This window comes from Pelobates fuscus, chromosome 10, assembly GCF_036172605.1.
Source record: "Pelobates fuscus isolate aPelFus1 chromosome 10, aPelFus1.pri, whole genome shotgun sequence".
In the NCBI taxonomy this organism is placed as follows: domain Eukaryota; kingdom Metazoa; phylum Chordata; class Amphibia; order Anura; family Pelobatidae; genus Pelobates; species Pelobates fuscus.
In genome coordinates, this window is record NC_086326.1 from 58135444 (window position 1) to 58157998 (window position 22555).

At 37.9% G+C, this 22555-nt stretch overlaps 1 protein-coding gene across 13 annotated transcripts in view; it reads left to right on the forward strand.

The window, feature by feature from the left end:
* Positions 1–22555, forward strand: part of ANK3 (ankyrin 3) — a 557845-nt gene that overhangs the window by 437080 nt on the left and 98210 nt on the right. For 12 of the 13 annotated variants that reach the window (XR_010085575.1, XR_010085574.1, XM_063434253.1 and 9 more), the window contains one exon: positions 18493–18616. Coding sequence is in view for 11 of the 13 variants with exons in the window: in XM_063434253.1 (XP_063290323.1) it covers positions 18493–18616 (124 nt within the window). In the remaining 2 variants the exon portion in view is untranslated. Of the gene's footprint in view, positions 1–7266; positions 7662–18492; positions 18617–22555 lie in introns of those variants that run through there. The other variant, XM_063434262.1, reaches the window with a different exon arrangement.

Genomic DNA, 22555 nt, shown 5'->3' on the forward strand with positions numbered 1-22555 from the left:
TACTCTAGTAAAGTGGTCAGAATGCATTACTATGCACGTTCTCTCCACAATGTGTATTCAGATTGCAGATGGTGTGTGTATAGAAAGGCATTCAAATCTCACCCCTCTATACCATCTATGCATTGAGTGCTGCCTGTAGACACTAAGACCTCAGTGCAGATTTTGGGCTTTGGCACATTCTCATCCTGCCACTTTAAAGAATCTGGGTTTTAACCCCTGAAGCCACAAGCTAATGAATATAAAAACCATGGCTTTTGTAAAACAATGCTTTTGTATTTATAGATTCACAACAGTTGTTTTTTGTGACCTGTCACATGATAAAATAGGCACAATGTTCATACTTTATTGCCCTTTATAAACAGGGAGTACTGAATTTTGTAATTATTTTTTGGCTTATATTATAAAAAAAAAACAAAGACCCAAGGTCTAGCACATGACATGTTTAGTAGTGAAAGACTATTTTTTTTTTATCATTTATATTGATTAAAATTGTTTTTCTGACAAAAGGAGATTTTGCCTTTGGCAGAAAAAAAGGGTTCCACGCACCATAACCATTAAAGCTCATTTACGAACAGGTTGACAACTTACCTGAGGTACACCAGAGTCCTCCTCCTGTTGAGCCGAAATCTACTGCAAGGATGCAGGGCTGACTCATTGGCAGGGAGCATCAGCTGAGCACTCTCAGCCAATGTGCTAAGTCCTGCAAAGGGCACTCCACCAACATTCACAAATGGTTTGACTTCTTACCCTGAGAATCTGCCAGGGGACTCCTAGCACCATAACCACTATAACAAGCTTATTTTTTCCCAGAAATGAGCAGGGCTATGTTTAATGCTGTACAATGTACATTCAAATGAATCTCATATAGAAGCATTTGGATTAGATGGCAACTTGTGCAATCAACCAATCTAATGCTCCTCATACAAAAGCAATGTATTAGCACTAGCTAATAAACCTAACCTGTGAGCTCTTATGTCGCAAACTGCAGGGAGCCTGAGCAGGGGACAGAGATATTGGGCCCGCAAACCTTCACTTGCATGTGTGATCCTAAATCCAAAGTTGTGTTCCTTTGAGAACATGCTATAAGTGCTGACAACAAATGCAAAAGTTGGACAAAACTGACTGACTGACAGGTGCTCTTGGTGGAGTTACACCTTAGGAAACAAACATGAAGGTGCTGCTAGTATTTCACCAAACTAAAATGGTTATGGTGCTTAGAGTAACCTTTAAACTGGTGGTGGGAGTAGAGTTTAAAAATAGGACTATGCTTAGACATCTGGCCCATCTACGGGTAAAGTAAAAGTAAGCTCTAAATACATTGTGTTGTATCTATCTCATTAGTGAAGTATACTGTATTGGTCTTTGTATCCTTCAATAGGGACAGTATGATAACGTCACTTCCTCTGTCTCTTGTTTTATAACAATGACCCGCAGCCCTTTATGGTAAACACAATCACACCTCCAGAGTAAATGTACTCATTCTGGAGAAAATATGGAGTATACGGCTCTACTGTCCCCTGGACTATTACCAGCGGGCTTTATTCACTAACCAGTGAGCTAACAAAATTTTATAAAATAAAAATATTCAGGGTGTAGAGATTATTTTATACTCCTTTGTCAATTTACCACAATTTACTGTTTTCTGAATTAGCTGTGACATTTTGCCTTGTTGGCAGATTGGAATTAGAAATCAATTACAAGATTATTATAATTATTCAGATTGCAACTTGGCAACAGCGTGTCAATATTACATAACCACATTAACTAGGATACCCCGCCTTTTGTAGATTATCACTTCTCCATATCAATATGAACAAAGCATTGAAATAAACTAGCCCGTGTGGGGGAGGGGCTGTTTACAAATATCCTGTGGGATGGACTCCATAAATGGGACAAAGGGAACCTTCCACTGCCTCATTGACATTTCTAAATTGCTGATAAGGGAACAATAGGGGATCATGCGGTAGTGGATATTTCAAAGTATTAACTAGAAAGGAGGTATTAACCCCTTTGTGACCAGAGTTAAGTAAATCCATTGTTTTTACGATATTGGTCCAGAAGGTATATAAGCAATGTTAAATGGGCTAACCTTTTTAAAAGAGCAATAGAAGTCTATGTTTATCGTTTTTACTATGCATTATTATATTTATCTCCATGTATCTGGATTGCCTGATAAAAAAATATTTTATGACTGTGTGAGTGTGTGTGTACATGTGACAAGTGATAGGCCACGCAAGCTGACAGAACAGGCCTTATGGCTTCTGAAACATGTGAAAAGTGCCCTAACTCTTTTGGTCATTGCCAAGTTCCAAAGGGCAAAGGCCACATCACAAAATGGATTCCAGTTGCCAAACAGCCACACACATATCTATGCACTCTGCAGAACATTGACTGAAGTGGTGTAGAACATACTATATTCCTTTAGAGCAGGATCAACCCATTCCCCGGCATACCAGCAGTCCAAGTTTTGTCAGTAAAACTTAAACTGAAAAATACTTCAAGGAACACTATAGTCACCATATCGTCTCGTTGTATTTGTTCTGGTGAGTATAATCATTCCCTTCAGGCTTTTTGCAGTAAGCACAGATTTTTCAAAGAAAATGTAGTGTTTACATTACAGACTAGGGATCTCTCCATTGGCCACTTCTCAGATGGCTACTAGAGTTGCTTCCTGGGGCAGTGCTGCACAATGTGCAGTACTGCACAAAGTGCAGTACTGTCATTCAGTGTCTCCACCCTCTGCATCGAGACACTGAACTTTCCCCACAGAGATGAATTGGTTCAATGCATTTCTATGAGGAGATGCTGATTGGCCAGGGCTGTGTTTGGCTTGGGCTGGCTCTGCCCCGATTTGCCTCCTTGACAAACTCAGCCAATTCAATGCTTTACTATGGTAAAGCATTGTGATTGGATCAGTTTAACAATTCTGATGATGTCAGTCAGGCAGTCAGATCAGGCGTGAGCCAGCAGCAGCAGACTGAAATAAAAGGTAAAATGTTGCTATATTTAGGGGGACAAGGAGGGGCCAGGGGGTCTAGATGGTGGTTTTAACACTATAGGGTCAGGAGTACATGTTTGTGTTCCCGACCCTCTAGTGTTCCTTTAAATATTATACTGTTGGTATGCATTGAAGAATGGGTTGAGAACAACTTCTCTATCAAAATGTCATATCAAACTTTGCAGGCAACTCCGAGGTGAGAAGTATAGTGTGAGCCTGACTGCATAGTGCCAACTGTAAAGTTTTGTTGGAGAGGATTTTTGGGCTATCTATCATGGTTTGAGCTAGGCTCATTATGTTTAGTGGAGATACAGCTTAGAATGAAGAGGGACAACTTAGCATTACAGTATGCGGTGATATTCTAGATACTTTTTTGATTCCAATTTTTTGGGAAATATTTACCTCCCCCAAAAAAATTCTTAAAGGGACTCTCCCGTGCCAGAAAACAATCAGTTTTCCTGGCACTGCGCATTAGAGTTCCCCATAGGAAAGTATTGAAAATGCTTTTCAATGCTTTCCTATGGGGAATTGAGCGACGCTGGGGGTCCTCACACAGCGTGAGGACGTCCAGCGACGCTCTAGCACAGGTTTTCTATAATCTATTTTTCTATAATCCAGGAAGTGCCCTCTAGTAGACAGCCACTAGAGGTGGAGTTAACCCTGCAAGGTAATTATTGCAATTTATAAAAAACTGCAATAATTACACTTGCAGGGTTAAGGGTAGTGGGAGTTGGCACCCAGACCACTCCAATGGGCAGAAGTGATCTGGGTGCTTGGAGAGTCCATTTAACTATTTTTTAGCATAGTAATGCCCTTGTACGCAAAGTAGTATTCATATTAATAGGACCTGCACAGATCAGTGTGAAAAAACTTGATAAGCCAGCACACAGCCCCAATCGAACAAATTGCTTTGAGATGAATTGGAATGCTGACTAAACATCAAACACAAGTGCTAAACCTCGTTAATGCTCTTGTGGCTAATTAGAAGCAAATTCTAGCAGTAATATTACAACCTCTACTGGAAATGGTCAGCAGATTGAAAACAACTATACCAGCAAAAAATGGGTAGGGAAAGGAAACTAGATTAATGTCCATGATTATAAAATATGTTTAATGAGCAGGTGATTAGATACTTATGACCAAAGAGTACATAATATATAAATAAAATATATATAAATATAAACTAAGTATACACATTTATGTGTATAAATATACCCCTTAAAAAAATGTACATATACGATTACACCGGCACGTACAGGTGAACGTATAGAACTAGCTTTTAGAAGGGTAAAAAAGGTCTGTTAGCCACATTAATATTGCATACCAGAGTTCCCTACGTTTATTCTGCTGTGCCTATAATGTGTTAAGTTATCCCATGCTTCCACCATGGCCTTAGATATCAGTGCCTTTTGCCTTCTTCTCCAACAACATTAGTGGATACAGTGTAGGCAGCACAAGCAAAGAATGTGAAACCTTTTGTTGGTGCACAGCTGGAGCACAGTAAACACACCAGGCAATACTGAGATAAGATAATGTGTATGCCTTCAGGGCAAGCAGAACACTTGCTTTCTTGTTCTGGGAAGGGAATGTGTTTTTCACTTAAAGTAATTAAAGAAGTATTGTTTTTTTTATTTTGATTTAAAAGAAAAACACATTGAGTTTGAGTTTAATAAAAGTTAAGTATTACTACTTTTGTACACAATAAAAAAAAATGTAAGTCTTTAAAATTAAAGCATAAATGCTTAGACTACTACTTGTAGCCCTACAATTCAAGTCAGTATCTGCCCTTACAAACAAGCATGTGCTAGCCCAGTGGCCCATGGCAATTAGCCTATGTAGAAACTATTAATACAGGATCCATATATTAAGAACGTTATTAACTTAAAAAAAACTAAATGTGGTAATAAAAAAAAAAAAAATAATGAAAGAAAGGAGAAAAAAAATGATTTCAGATTTTCAGGAGTTCCAAGTAACTGAAACGTTACATAGTTACATAGCTGAAAAGAGACTTGCGTCCATCAAGTTCAGCCTTTCTCACATTTGTTTTTGATTTTGATCCAAAAGAAGGCAAAAAACCCCAGTCTAATGCGCTTCCAATTTTGCAACAAATTAGGAAAAAAAAATCCTTTTTGACACAAAAATGGCAGTGAGATACCTCCTTGGATCAAGCAGCTATTACCCCACTAATTAGAAATGATATCTCTGTATGTTATGTTTTAGAATATCCAATTCAGTAATCAATTTTAACATTGCAGATATTCACATGGATCTCTCACCAGGTTACATTTGGAAACCTAAACAAGTAGAATGTATGAGGTATTCTCCCTACCTCATACATTTCAAAAACGTAATAGCTTTAATTAAGAGTAAACCTGTAACACAGGTCTCTGCATCTGAGGTACATACAAAGTTGATGTACAGGTAAATTAAGTAGGGAATGTTTGTTCTCCTATTTCATAGGGGTGTTTTAACACTTAGAATCTACTCATAATCAGAAGATAGATTTACAATTATTTAGATAATCAAATTAAAGGTGCACTAGTCAAATTAAAAGTCTACCGTTGACAAAGGAAAATGTCAACGATGACAATTTTTTGGCACTGGAGTTCTTGGGGACTTATTTCCCAAGATGTTTGTTATAATAGGCCACGCAAGCCACATCTGAGCTACAGGGCTACATGCATGTGTTACATATAAGTTATGTGAACTCTCCATGTTACTGATTTGGCTGCAGACCAGATGCAAAACTGAAAAAATATACCTCCATACAGTCCCAGATCTAGCCGCATTTTTTGTAACAGCATTTAACAGCATTTTTTTGTAATCGCAAGAAATGCTGGGTGAGTACTTCAAAACTGATTTCAGTGCGCAACACAGCATCCATGATGTTTTGCACATGGGCAGCCTTCACTAGCTATCTCCCCATTGCATGTCTATGCCCTTCCCATTCTGGCCCTATCCCCAAATGCTCTATACTTCCAAATGCTCTATAAATATTGTAAAACAATACTTACGTGGACTGGTTTAATTTTTGTAGATAAGAACAAGTGACTTATCTGGCAGAATTATAATAGTCAATAGCTGTAGACCAGGGGTGCCCAAAAGGTAGATGCCCAGGTGTTGTAGAACAACTACTCCCATGATGCTTTGTATGTCTTTAGAAAGCATCATGGAAATTGTAGTTGTAAAAAAAAAATCAGATGATCTACCTTTTGAGCACCCCTGCTGTAGAGTGTTAGCAATAGATGGTGTCAGAGTGTTCTAACCACAACCTCTCGCCCTGCAACTTGTAGTACAGAGGTAGGCAACCTTTGGCACTCCAGGTGTTGTGGACTACATCTCCCTTGAACTTTGCCAGCGATATGACAGTACTAGCGCAACGGGAGAAGTAGTCAACATGTGGAGTGCTGAGGGTTGCCTACACCTGCACTAGGATATACATATAACCTCAGACCATGACAAATCCTTATATATTATTTTGTGCTAGAACCTAAAAAAAAAGTTATTTGGCAACTAATTTAAAATAATATATATAATATATAAAACATAATGATATTTTATGAATAAATGACTCTGTAATAAGAAATACAAAGAAAACAGACCTGCACACTGATAATTTTAAAATACTGATTTTTTTATTTTTACCACTCACTTCAGTAGCTTAATAAGGTAGTATATTACATTCCTATATTTTGTATTGGTATTATTATTTTGGTATTTTCTGTGCATACAACACAGTACATATTAGTATATATTAAAATAAACTGTTTGCCATTGTTATTTTTATATTTTTAGTTCTCTCATTTGTATAGTTTGTGTTACTAAATAAAATAAAAAAATATATAATTGAGCAACTGTTTCCTTAAAAAAAACAAAAAAAAAACAAGCAACATACAATAAAATAACAGATAAATTATGTTTTGTTGATCCATACAAACCAATATGCAATAATAAAATAAAAGACATAATAAGTAGGTCTTCTATAATATTATTATAATTGTTGTGAATTCGTTTTCAGTGAACCTACACATCTGTTCTGCTTATAAAATACACACTACAGTTTTATAGGCAATCACTAAAAACAGGATAAAAAGGGAAAGGCTGTCCTTTTAAAAGACTCATCTTTTTTTATTTTTTTTTTATTTACCTCTGTCCTCCTCTCACTGCAAATCCTGTGGGACTGCACCTTCAAGCCTCCTAGGATCATATTACTCTATAAAAAACACGCACCCCCCTGGCTGATCCCTATTTACATACAAATACTTCAAGAGCTCACATTTACAGCATTCACAGGCTGCAGAGGCTGCCAAAGTTTTCAGTCCAATCAGAAACCGCTTTAAATGGATGTCTGCACACTGATTACAGAGGATCATATTCTACACTACACATGATGATTGCAATTATCTATTTTTTATTTTTTTGTCTGCCCCACACGGTTTAAAGGGAAGCTTGCGTTTTTGAGAAACTCATCATGGTGCCTGCAACATATTGGTTGTTACAATGGATGGTTAACAGAACCCACAAGGATTAATTTGCCTGGTGCTGTTTTTTTTGGGATTATATTTAATTCACTGCTTAAGGACTACAAAGAATTTCTGGAAACACTGTGGGGAAAAAAAAGCACTTCTTGTATTTCAGTCCTTTAGAATGGCTCTTCTAACAAGTAAGGTCTTCAATGCTTTTTTATTTTCGTTTTAGATCTCATTTTGGCTCTGTGTGTGTGTGTGTTTCAGAGAGACTACTCCATGCTTTTAACATTGGTTTCCTAAAATAAATTGGGCGAGGCAGAAAGATGAGCTGTGGCTTTTTCTAGATTTGTAATAAGTATGGCTCTGGGTTTTAGTCCTCTGTGTATCCTTGTATATCATTTGTGGATAGTTTAAACAAAGAATCTTGCTGGGAATCTGGCTTCCTGATTGTAAGTGAATGGAAATTCTATTCCCATGAAAGAGAATGGAAAAAGGAGGGACTGCAGTAACTAAGAGTCTCTGTAGAAAGGTAATTACAGGTTGTAAAAATACAAAACAAACAAAAAAAAGTTATGTACAGTTTCCCTGAACCTTTCTTCACCTGTTGATTTACAGTGGAAAATGTAATTAAGAACTAGAAGATAAGGTTCTGGACCTGGGTGCAGGAATGTGACTGTAACCAGAGGTGCATGTGTGTTTGGAAATCTACTTAACCCTTTTGATGTCTGCTTTTTATTGTGTTCTATTGACTTCCTTTCTTATCAATGGATTTTCTGCTATATATTTTTTTACTTTCTGGTTAATGCAGTTTTTAAATTTTTTTTTTTTTTTTTTTTAATAGGAGTAATTGGGCTATCCCCTGGTTTAGGAAGGGTTTTATTCATTGTACAGCGCTGCAGAATGTGTTGGTATTTTATTAATATTAATAAGAATGTAAATTAGGGCTCTTCCAGGCGACAGGAGGTTGCCACCTCCATGAACCACATTAATAATTGCAGAAAAAGCACTTCTGTGTTATCACTGTCAATTGTGTCCAACCTGGACTGCATTGATTGGCTGGGAGTGCTGGAGGTGGGTTATTTTAACATTTTAAATGTACACTATAGACTCCCAGACCATTTCATCTCATTGACTCTCTGATACGACGCTGGACATCCTCACACTTTGCGTCAGGACTTCCAGGATCAAGTAAAACTCTATAGGAAAGCATTGAGTCAATGGTTAATAAGGTGTAGGACCTAATGCGAACGTGGAACTCACCGCGCATGCACGCTAGATTTCCGCCATCGGCAGAGGAGCAGCGCGACTCAGTGCCAAAAGACAATGGCACTGGAATCAGATTAGTGAATGAAAGTTTTTTTTTTTTTTTTTAATAACCCTTTCATGGACGGGAGCGTGGGGGATGAGGGACACCTTAGTGTTAGAAACACAACTTCCTATTCCTAACACTAAAGATTTGTTTTCAATGTAGCTGTGGAAGGGTGGTCTCTGGGCATCAGAAAAAGCCCAAATTTATGTCAAACTATTCCTAAATGAGAGTGTCTTTTTACTGTAACTTTGAATATGACAAATTTATTTTAATATGGAAAATGTTACCCAGGATATTCTAATTATTCTATTATTCTAATATTATAGCATTTTGATGTATAGCACTATGTTACAAAATGGTTCTTTTAGTAATGCTCTGAGTCGCAGGGGGTTTGCGCAGTATGTTTGCTGCTCTGATATAGAGTGGATTAAACACAGTCTGCTTTATTTAAGTAAGAAACTAACATGGATGTTAGCCATTGATGCATGTATTGGCTTCTTTTTGTGTTTAGTATTGAGCCACAACAGCTGTGAGACTTACTTTTTTGTGGTTATAATTCCCTTTAGGGACACCTGAAAAAGGAAAAAAAAAGGAAAAGTTATATCCAGTGAGAGTTGTAAAGTTTTTAGTGATTCTTACTTCATTTTTAATTTATGTAAGCACCCATCTCTAAGGAAAATAGAGACTATTGTTTTTAATTAAACAACATATTCCGCAGTGCTGTACAATGAGTGGTTGAAACATAGAAGTAAATTAATTAAGACAATTTGAACTTATATGAACAAGAGATGAAGGACCTGCCTAAATGAGCTAACAATCTAAAGAAAGTAGAGTGAAATTAATAAACGACCTTCATGATCTCAGCCAACACAATCCCTTCCCATAGGAAAGCGTGGGAAGGCTATTGCGAATGCATGCCAAAGTGCAGCGCTGTGCTAATCAGCATCTCTTCATAGAGATGCTTCAAATCAGTGCATCTCTATAGAGGGCTTTCAGTGAGACTATGAACGTAGGTTTTGCACACTGTGCAGGACTGACCCAGGAAGCACAACTAGTAGCCGTGTAAGTGAATGCCACTAGAGGTGTTACTAGGCAGCAATGTAAACACTGCCTTTTCAGCAGCATTTACAGTGCTAAAATTACAGGGGCGGGTTATAGACACCAGAACCACTACATTTAGCTGTAGTGGTTCTGGTTACTATATTGGTCCTTTAAGATAAAAGGTGGACAAAATTCAAGGTGCTTAACTGGACACTATAGGCAGGTCATTGAAGTGGTCTGGGTACAGTGTCCCTATTGGAGTTTTGGAGAAACTACAATGTTTACATGATATATCTGGGTACACTCTATATCTGGGTACAGTGTCCCTATTGGAGTTTTGGAGAAACTACAATGTTTACATTGCAGCACTAAGACAGCCTTCAGCCTTCAGCCTTCAGCCTTCACTAAGACAGCCACTAGAGGCGCTTCCGGAATGTTACCGAACTTTTGGTCCACTAACTGATGCTGGACGTTCTCACACTCTGCATGAGGAAATTTAGTGTCAGCTATTTCCCCATAGAAAAGCATTGCTTAAATGCTTTCCTATTGGCAGCCTAATGTGTGCACGGTAGCGCTCCCTCGTCGAGTGACGTCAGAGGAGGTGGAGCCGCGAAACAGTGCCACGGAGATCAGGTAAATGTTTAACCCTTTTTTTCACTGTAGCAGAAGGGGGGGGGGGGGAGGGGAGGAGGGGGGGATGTTGGCAGAGGGAGCTATAGTGCCAGGAATACAGCTTTGCATTCCTTTATTGAATTGTCAAAAATCAGATCTTGGTACAATAGCATAATACAGGGTCAATCTCTATGGCCTATTATGAACTATAGACTCATCATTCTCAGTAAGTTGCATATCATGGGGACATGAATGTGTATTGCATTAATTCAGCGTGATTGTCAGCGTCTGATTCTGTGGGAGTAAGTGGAGCTGAACATGCAAAGTATTCACTTCCTGACTATTGTCATCCTGCAGCATTCCATGTACTGTATGGTTGGAATTTAAAGGGACACGATCATGTTGTGAGTTTCTAACAAAGATGAATTATACTCCTGAGAAAAGCAAGATTTACAGGATTATTGACTGAAGTGAGAATTATCAGGAATTCAAAGTAAATTTCTAATTTTAGCCCAAAATATCCAAACTGGAAGCATATCTGACAGACATTTTTTCTAATGCAGCTTGTTTGCCCTTAAAATGTAAACTTACATGGAATTTCCAACTGTTCTCTCTTTAGGGAATACCTGTCAGCATTCTAATACATGTGGTTCTGTCTTGAAAAGTAAAGCTGTGCATTAGAGCACTAAATAAAACTCCCGCTGTGCTGGCAGGACTATAATTAACCTGTACCATGAATTCTTTATTTAAAATTAAAACAGCTTTTTTTTTTTTTAATATATATATAAAAAGGTCCTTTTCTAATTTCTATTTCTTTCAATATAATAGTAAGGCAAAATGGGGGACTATTTGTGTAATCTTTAACCCCTTAAGGACCAAACTTCTGGAATAAAAGGGAATAATGACATGTCACACATGTCATGTGTCCTTAAGGGGTTAAGCAAATCTAGACCAAAGGGGAATTTTATAATTCTCCCTGTTTTGCAGACGGCTTCTTACTTGTTAACCACCAATTGGTAATTCTCTTGGGCAATGAGTAAGTGGTAAACAATTTACTGCCAGAAGACTGTAATAGATTTTTATTCTGCTATATCCACTGATTATACCTCCCCATTCACTCTTGGAGGGTTTGTAGGAAGTGGTAGGATGACATTTATAGATAGGCCATCAATATTGTAAATATATTTACAGGGTCAGTGACTCCTTTGTGGTGGAATAGTAGGCCAGAGAGTAGAATTCTGTGTTGGCATTTCCCAACTTCCCCCTCTTTTGGGGGGGGGGGGGGCAATTTTCCACCAGTCACGTTCCAAGGATTGGTGGGCTGTGGGCAGCCATATTGGTGTTCTTTCAAGCTTGCTTGAGTCGTGTATGTATTAAAAATGCTTGGTATAGATTACATGTCAGTGCTTGTAGTGTACAGTATAAATAGAAATATTAATAGGATACTTTAAGCACAATAATCACTCAACTCATTGTAGTAATTATGGGCAACTTTCCACATTTATTTTCGACCCCTTTTCAGGCGCACGTCTCTTCTGTCCCCCATTGATAGCAATGTTGGTCTGCAGTCACGGACTTGTAGTTTCTTCATGAACTGTGTGGCCGAATATTGGGCTATGTGTGTGTGTGCGCACCAGAAAAAGCCCTGTTTTTGGTCTGCCCCCTTCTAAACAATGGAATAATACAAAATGGGACAATACATATAGCAGTATAGCTTCATAACCACTATAATGAGATATAGTGACTATGGTTCTTAGAACTCTATGAACAAGGCATTTCCGTGGCTTTAAAATCAGCTTATAAAATGTTTACTGTAATAATGCAGTTGATTAAAATCTCTATTAGAGATTCAGTGTTTTGTGTTTTTTTGCTCTTCTTGTTCAAAGTTTGCAACTTGGTTTTTAAGTTATGGTTACTTTATGTTTAGTGAATAGCCCTCAATATTACAGCTAATAATACCTCTTACAATATTGTCAGGCAACAACCCCTTTAATCTTTTCCCAGGATCCAAGACTGCAATCCAGCAAGCACTGCAGGGCCAAAGTCGGATAGCATGACCACTTAACATCTGCTAAATACCATGGCTTCTCCTTGTGGCTTTTAGTGTTTTATTTATAATTCTATTATAGTCATTAACCTTTGAGGTTTATTCACTAAATTGGGTATTGTGGAACACCACCAGACTGGAACTAAAATTCGGAAGCCCATGCTGAATTGTTTTTGCATGGATTAAATGCCCTAGTTTTGAAAAGCAAATTGGAAGTCAATATAATATGTTTTTGCTTCGTTTCCAAGGGAGTTGTCTCAGGTGTTTGGTGGGACTTCAGAGGACAAAAGATGGTGGTGTGCATGTGTTTAGGGAAGCTACCAGTAGCATGTGTGGAGAGTCTGAGTGTAGTGTGAATAGAGGCTGTTTGTTAATGGGCAGGGGCTGTTTCTGGTGTTGTGGTGAAGTGTGTGTGTGTGTGTGTGTGTGTGTAGATACAGGAGCTGTTTGTGGTGTAGTTCATGCGGGAAGTTGCTATTTGGAGTGTGTGTGTATGAGAGTTCTTTGAAGTGTTTTCATAGCGTGTGTGCATGTGGGTTGTCCATTGTTTGGAGAATGTGTTCATAATATGTGCAGATCACATTCTCCCTGGGACCATGGCATTAGAGTGGGTTGGGCTCATCAGCGAGGTTTTTGATCTGTCCACCAGCCTAGTGGAGTAGTAGAGTCCTCAATGGGCCAGTGCACCTGCATGGATAAGCTGGGGAGTTCCGTTGATCTCCCTAGTTGGCCTTGGACCATGATCATTGTGAGCACTGGCCTGGTTTTCCCAATGGTCAGTTGGTAAACTTTTGTGAGTGAATAAACTCCTTTTGAGTTTCAGACAGGAAACAATTTGGTTATCACCTAATTAGCTCACCATGGGTTTAAGTCTTCAAGGATATTTGCATATGGAACAATTGAGAGAACAGGACATTTTGCAGCCAAGTTGCACATATTCCAGTTTAAATAGTCTGTGTTCTGTCTATTTCCTGAGTAAACCTTATGGAGTGTACACAGCTATATTGTGGTGAAGTTATTCCATGCTTTCATGAAACAATCTATTTGTATTCTGTCTTGGATGAAATACCAGAGAGCATTAATGTGTCAGACAGTGGTCCTGGTTTTCGTCAATCCCCCCTTGTTGTCTCCACTCTGGTCTTTTTTTTGGTGGGGGGGAAGGGGAGTTTACATGATAGATAAATAAAAGCATTTTTTTTTCTCCAATTGGGTTAAAGCTGTTTGTAATGGCCTTCTCTGTTAGGGGCACAATTATCTCACAAAATCTATTAACTGAAAGGCAGAATGTTCATTTAAACGGACACTAGAGCAATTTTGTAACACAACCATTGCATTCTAAAGATCATATGCAGGATTGTTACAGGACAAAAAAAGTTTCATAGCTTAATCCCATATACTAGAAGCAGTAAGTCACCCAGCTGTATATTTCCAATAATGCACTGCATAGTCTCATCAAACTGAAAAATGTAGATCCAGAGCTGCCATCGGAAATTTTGAGGCCCCCTGCACAGTTCAGGGTCTGGTGCAGTGCATGTCTTTAGAGTAAATGCAGAGTGTGTGTGTGTGTGTGGATTCTGTGTGTGGATGCTGTGCGTAGTGGATGCCATGTGTGGGGTAGGATTGGGGCTGCATTCTGTGGGAAAAAGTTTTGCTTTTTAATTACTTTTTAAATTTTACATTATTAATAATGATTTCTTTCTCCCTGCTTCTTACATGTGTCCAGGATGGGGAACATGACACTTGGTGGTCTGGTGGCATTGTGTTGTATAGTGAACAGGGGGCCGAGCACACTCGATCTTCAGCTTCCAGCAGCTCCTCGCTCAAACTCTCACCCCGTTCTGCGTGTCACGCCGAGAATTGCAATGCTTTGACGGCCAGGGACATGTGAGAGTTGGGAATAGCCTTCGGAAGTTGAAGATGGAGTTTGCTGGGCCATCTTTTCACTATTCAGGCTGCCAGGGACCCGCAGGGATAAATAGCGATAATTGCTATATATGGGCACATTGGGAATGTGGAACCTGGGTGCCTGATGGCTATTGTGTATAAGCAAGCAGCCTTCATTCACTTTATTGAGGGCAACAGTAAGCTGAGCTTATGGAAAACATTTACTAAGTAAAACAGTTGTCCTAGGACAATTGTGCATGGGATTGTTTGCGTGTGTATGTGCATTCCATGTGAGGGACCAAGAGCATTGTAGCAAATGCTATTAATTGTGGCTGAACTCATCAGTAGATGACTAATGACACCCTTCCAACACACAGAACAAGGAATGTTAAAACGTCTAGAGTTTTAAACATGTAGAGTTATGCTTCGTTCATATATTTATTTATTTTGTTCTGGTTGGAGTAAAAAAAACCTTGTAAACATTTGCTTAATTGTAGATTTTGTAAACAGTTGAGGAGAGAACACAGTTCCATAGTGATTTTATTTTCCTTTGCTTAAAGCGGCACTGTCACCCTCCCTCTTCCTGAATAATGAGTATTTCATAAAGATAGAATCTTTATGAAATACTCATATTGAGTTTGTTAGAATTCCACTTACAGTCCAACCCAGTCAAGAGATATACTAAAGACAAATTAGGGACTAGTTAGTCTCTGTATATTTCCTATTCCTGACACTTCTAGACACTGGGTAGAGCCAGTGCCATCTAGATGTGCCAATCCCCGCAGCCGTCACCATGTTCATTATTTTTTCTGCCCCTTTTTTGCCCAGCTCCGTTATAATTGATTCTAGATTGTAAAATTGTGCCTTTTTTTTATGACATAATGTGATTAAAGGTTATTTACCCTTTGCATTTGGACCATTAAGTTGACCAGGCAGGGACGAGCAATACTTATGGCAGCCATGCCAACTGCAAAGTAGCAGTGTATTGAAGTGGGTATATTGGGGCAAATTCTGCTTTTGTTAGGGAGAGATCTTAATGATGTAAGGGAGCTGTAAGTACAAATTTTACCATGGTAATAATATCCACAATGTATTACATTTGGCATTTTATCTGCCAGGCAGATGTTGGAAGATCACACAAGTCAAGTACCTTTTTAGAGATAAGTTATCTTAGGGTGTGCCACTTTAACATAAACTTTGTCATTTATGCCCATGCACTCTATCTTTGTTTTCTACTGACGATAGCGACAAATATATATTTTCTTGATATTTTATCATATCAATGCAGTATTGGTTCTCTGTTCTCCAAGGTTACAAAGTATCCTATCAGAATAAGCTACATAACACTCTAGACTATTTTATGCCATTAATGATATATACTAAAGCACATAAGCTCATGTGAACATGGACCATCTATTCTTCATGTGAACGTTATCAGGACCCCCTTCTACTACCATTATTTTGTTTGTTAATTACCTGCGGTTTATATACCTTTGGTAAAACTACAAAGCACTGTGCAATATGTTGACACCAAAAAACAAGATATTTATAAGACTGAGTGTGTTAGCGAATGAATAAGAGAAGAAAATGTTGTTTATCTTTCTCAACCACTTTTTATTGAACCTGCTAGAGACTCAATCACCTTTATTATCTGTTGATAGTACCTTCAGCTAGATGATGATTGACAAACTGCAGTGTTTGGGACAAGATTCTATATGTAGAATGGATAAAATATTTCCCAGTGGGTAGCGACCAAGATTGAGTAATAGGAGAATGTTCACAGGGAGATAGGGTTACTGCTTTCATTATCTGTCCTGGCATCCTCACCTTTTCACATGATTTCTGTATTTAAGATTGGCTTTAATAACGTTCTATGGAGGCTAACACAATCATTTATTTGGCAGTTTTGCGCAAATACCTGCAATAAGGAACACATTCAAGTGTTAAGTGATTGCATTACAGTGAAATGGGCAAACTTCTAAACAGAAATGTAATTCACACCTGGGAAATGCCGAATTGTACAGATTAATAACAAATATGGTTTGAGACATCCCAGCTTTTATTGAAAACATGAATAGTTTACCAAAGTGGATTTTGAATTGGCAATACATCACTGTTGTTTAGATATTTTTGAGCCATGAAAATAGGGAGCAGAGATTGTGAAAAGTGTTTTTTGTGTTTTTTTTTTTGTGTTTTTACATTATTTACTAATACAGTAAAATACATAAAAGTCATGCTGCCAAGTATTTAAAAAGCATGTTTTAGATAGTAAGCACGTTTGGGCAGGGCCCTCTTCACCTTCTATTCTTGTATATGTCAAATACGGTTTATTAGAATGGTTTCTCTTGTTTGCCTATTGTACAGCACTACGGAATATGTTGGCGCAATATAAATTATAATAGTTTTAGAAAATACATAATTGGCCGTTTAGAAAACCTATAGAATATTGCTTTGAAGTACACTTGGAGTACGCTTGCTTCACACTGTCATGGTCTGGGGTTACTAGTGACATACTTGGGTGATGTAACAAACATACAGGAATGCTATTCTATCAATTTATTGTGCAGCCTTTTGATTTTCAGCTAGAGAATGACCCAAAACCACACTTCTAATTTACAAAACCATATAAATATGTTTTCAAATCTTGAATGACTAGAATCTGTATTTAAAATGGTATTCCTTAAAGGGACACTGTAGACACTTTAATAATTTCATCTCATTGAAGTGGTTACAATGTCTGGAGTCCCCTGGACTGTCCCTTTTAAACAAGTTTAACACTAAAATGATGGTCCCTGGCTTCCGTTTGCATGCCTTCACTGGAGGGATGTCTAAGGCAGGGATTACACACGTCCTTCTAGCTATACAGATTCATAGTGGTCAGCTGACAGGCTCAGCTAATCATAGTCACCATTAACCAGAGCAGCACAGGGACGACAATCTGCTGGGAAAACTTGTATAGCATTGAAACGTTAAAAACTGTTTAACAATTAATGTAAACATGCAAGGCAGTTTTTAATATTGACTGGGCCCTGGGCAAAGCATTTGCATGGACCCCCTGGACCCTGTCCCCCCCCATCCCAGGCATGCAATCATGTCCTCCACCCCAACACAGTGACGGACCTAAAGTAGAGAGGTGCAAGATTTTTTTTTGGTGAAGCTTCCCCGTTTGCCCCGTGTTAAAGACGGCCCTTTAAACATGGCCCCAAGGGATTCCAGAAACTATAGCCATTTTATTGAGTTTAAGTAGTTAGTGACTACAGTGTCCCTTTAAGGAATCGGAAACCAGGGTTCAGGGTTCCATCTAAGAATTATCAGCTAGCTAGAGTTCATCTGGCCCTGAACGGCTCTGATCTTATAACACTTGTTAAAGAGGAAGTTGGCCAGGTCTTTTATCTCTTTCCCATGGAAACACTGTTGTTGTGATTGTTAGTGTGAAATATTCACATCTACTATACATATCTAGTAATGTGTTTCAGGATTGTGCTACCACGATTCCTCATGCTTGCGTAGTGTTGCATTAATTCCTTTGGAGTGGAGCATATTACATGGCAGTAATGAGAGATGAAATTAATTTGCATCAAATGCATCTGTTTGCAGAATGGTAACAAAGAAAATCATTTGATCTATCAATTTTCCTAATCAATCTACTGTTTAATCAATGACTGTATAAACTCAACCCTAGTAATCCTGGCATTAACCCCTTAAGGATCAAAAGCATTTCTTTCACCGACATCACAGTCATGTCCCTAAATATTGTAAGCCAGCAAATATCCTAAAATTAGAATGTCTCACTCATGATTGCGCGAATGGTCGTTACAGGGTTAAATGTGAATTGTGTACTGTTGCATTTGACCTTTTTCTCCTTCATACAAACGGCATATGAAATTGTGAGGGCATTCGTGTCTTTTTGGAAGCCAGAAACGGAAATAACTTTTGTTTATTTTTTTACTTTTAACTAGAATGGGTGCAACTGTTTCTCATTTTTCTGGTGCTGGGTTTTGATTGACATTGATGTGTGGAAAATAGCCCGCAGTGCTGTCATGTCATTGATCAGATGTTTGAAGGCTCACATAATTGATCTGTTGCCTTACAAAATGCCATGAAAGACTAAATGCAGAATTTGTTGTCTTAGGTGAGGATGCAATGACGGGCGACACGGATAAATATCTCGGCCCACAGGACCTGAAAGAATTAGGAGATGACTCTTTGCCCCAAGAAGGATACATGGGTTTCAGTATTGGTGCGAGGTCAGCCAGGTATGTCTGTGTGCATCATGTGTGACCATTTTCTAAACCATGCCATTTCTATTCACATTTACACAACACCTTCTCTTTTTTTTTCTTTCCAAAGCAGTACGTCATCTTGCTTCAGTTTAGATATCTCTTATGTATTGGGAACAAGAATAAAATAAGCAAAATAAAAATACTACATTAAAATGTTCTAAATAAAAATGTTTATATAGTGTGTTCAGGGCATAGAAAGTCATAATGAGAGTACATAACAAAGTAGAAAATATGAACAGTCGGTTGTGGTGTGCCAAAACCGACGATGCGGTAAGCCTATAATGAAAGAGGGCTGTTGGTAAAGGGAGCGGTAAATCACCAGACCAACAACGATAATGACGAGGGGTCTGGTGATCCTTAAGTAGGGAAATCGTGCCCCTCCCACGACTACAGGCCTCGCCTTCCATATATTATACACCTTGATAAAAGTCTAGTGGGACTGAAACGTCGATGTTCAAACTGTGCTGAATAAAAAGCATCACCTTTAACAGTGCACTCGTCTTCATTTATTAAAATTTCCAAGTAAAGATAACTGGCCCCATACTTTTGCAAAAACAATTTTTGGTTTTATAGTACTATAGTTGCTACGGTGATATACAGTGGTTATTGTTATAAAAAAGGGTAGGTATCAGAAATGTAATGGTTAATTATTCAGACATACATTTGGCAACTTTCTCCACTAAGAACAATGTATCATTAACAAAGTAACATTGTATTCACAGAACAGCACAGCCTTATGTCAATGGATTACAAACAGACAGACAGTGAAAATAATGTTAAATACACAAAAATGAAAGAAAGTAGTCCCACTCAAAATACCATAAAGCCTAAAATAATGAAACTGTTTATTTTGAAAGAGAAAGAAGTGAGTGCTATAGAACACAAATAATTAAATGTTTAAGCAGTCAGGGTGAAGAACTGAACGTGGAGCAGTTGGCAGAGAAATTCCTCTGGTTTCCATAGTGATTGCTCCATTGTTAGAATTTTGTGCCAGAATTGTATTACACGTATACGCCACGAGTGAAAGTAAAAGAAGTGGTCAACCTCACATTTAATTGTAAAATGGAGACCTGTATTAAATAATCAGACATTATCTATTATTTTAATTCATTCTCTATAATTTCAGGGTGTTTTTTTTTTTATTTATTTATTTTTTTTATACAAACTCCCTGATGTCTCAGAATCCAAACCCTTTTTTACAGGATATATATTTAATGCGTGCCAATTTTCACTCCTAAGCTCGCTTCCAAATACTCTGAAAATTTATGCATGATCCAAATTCTCAAGGGAAAAAAACCTGCATATTTTAGGAAGTCGTTTTTTTTCTAAAACAATTTTATTGCTATGTCTATGCAATTTGTATGTTTTATTTTGACGGCTATATTATTTAAGTTAGGCTGCAGGAAGTTGTCAGTGTGACTGCATTGCATTTAATTTTAAATGTAAGCTGGAGTTTAATTGATAGCGTTTAGATCTAAAAATGTGCATACCATTCACTCATCTACCACACCGCTTCCTTTATAATTTGCTGCCTTCTGCTAAGCAAGGTGATAATTATTTATAGAACATCCTTTTCCCCTAAAGTCATAACAGAATCATCCACTCCTGTTACAAATGTAATTGTACTCATTTTATTGACCTCAATGAAGGGTCAGGGTCAATGAAAGGGTGAGTTGACCCTGCTAGGCATTAGGCACCTGAGGCTCTAGCAGGTAGTGCAGCTGTAAAATATGTATACTCTTTTACCCCATACTAGGGGTCTATTTCATCATTCTATTTTTGATACTGGCTAGTGGGGGACACTGAAGCTTCACTGATTCTTTTAATGATCTAATCCCAGTATTTTATGGGTAAGTTAGGGCTGGCTAGGCCAGGAATGATGTAGGCTATTATTTCTCAAGCTTGTTCACAAAGAACAATAACTGTGGGCATAGATGACCACTATAGTATACCAAGTCTAACCTTTAACAATGAGCAGTGTATAAATAAAATCTAATTTCATCTTTGCAAGCTGTTGGTCTACAAGACAACTTAAACTTGCAATCTTCCTGGAAGAATTATATTAGGCCAATCATTTAATTGTCTGCTTGATGTACTAACAGAGTAAATCACTGCAAGAGATAGGATGTTGTGGTAACAGTAGACTCATGAGTGAACCATTTGATGTTGAAAGTCCACGTCTCAGGCAGTGACCATATATACCAGTATCTATAGATGAGCAGTGACCGAAAAGGTAGACATGCCCACTTGTTACCTACATCCAAGGTCATGTTGCAGCTGTAATTTCGGGGGTCACCTGTGCACTAGAGAAAATTCACTGAGCTAACTTGCAACATGCATAAACAATGGGAGTAACTTTTCACATTTTAAAATCTGAACAGACATGTCTTTCTATAAAACAGAAAAAATAATTCACCTTAGTGATTCACCCCAGTGATGCTTCTGGGATCATCGTGGGATTAAACTTGTCGGTGGGAATCGTCAATGTGACTATTTTGACGACAGTCTTTATATTAACAAGAGATCTCATCAGACTCGGTCTATCCCTTATATATATATATATATATATATATATATATATATATTTTTTTTTTTTTTTCACTTGAGGTTGATTGTATTAGTGCATTATCTATAGAACCCATTTATGTCTCTGGTTCAATTGCAGGTAGACTTAACCCAGTCTTTTAAATTCATCAAGGGTCAATGGAAATAAGAGTAATATGCTTGAGTAATAACATCACACCCTGGCTTGTACACACTTGAAAAGTAGCCCCAAAAAATAAATAAAAATTAATGCTTTCTTGGTTGAATTTGATACTATTATTTTCAAGGCATGCAGAAGACATATTACAAACGCTACATACGAGTTAAAAAGTAGATTTGCTCTTTAACCATTGAATACTTCCTTGAATTAAAAATTAAATGGTGGACATGCTTTACTACTGCAGTAAACCATTACAGATGAAGAAAGTTAAATGAAAGTTAGTACAGAAGTAAGATTGGAAGAAGAGGAATGCCTCTAACATGTGAGAGTAAATATGAGACTACTTGTAGGGAGTTCATTCACACAGTGATTTTTAAGGGGAAAATACAAAGGTTACACCAAAATAGCACAGTTGAACGTTTTACTTTTCTGTTGTTTTGCAATATGGCTACCTTTTGCCAGTAACATATAGTTGGATATATACACCTAATAAAGTGAGTAAGGTGTTAAAAAAAATAAGCTTTAACCCCTTAAGGACACATGACATGTGTGACATGTCATGATTCCCTTTTATTCCAGAAGTTTGGTCCTTAAGGGGTTAAAGGAACACTTTAGTGACCGTCTGCCCATGCGGCCAACCGAAGACTGTTCCTTTAATTTCCCCATCCATGAAAGGGTTAAAAAAAATACTTTCTCTCTTTTTCCTGATTCCTGCACCAATGTCCCTCGGTGCTGAGTTGCGCTCCTCCTCTGCTGATGTCATCCGATGGGGGGAACCTACCTTATACAATAGTCCTTTCCATTCATCAACCTGTCTTTAAATTGCAGTTAAAAAAAAACCCAGATATAGGTCTAGCACATAACGCATTGCTGTAGGTAGTGCTTGTAGATTGGATAACAAAACCTTAAAACATTATGTTGTTTTTTTTTATATATATATAAACTGTAGGAAAGGTGAACAAGATGGCATTGTATGTTAAGATAGAACATGCCATACTGGAGTGATAGGTGGATGTTTATTAACTTCATTTCCCATGATGTATTGCAGTCGACTGCAGAGAGCCCATAGGCAGTGGTTACATTTAGCTGATGGAATGTGATCTTGTCAACAGTTCTGTGGCAGTGTTCCTGCTGTCGCAATCTCGAGAGTCCTGAGAGCTGAGATACAGCCTTGCATTCTGCATCTCAACTCATACAAGACTGGAAAC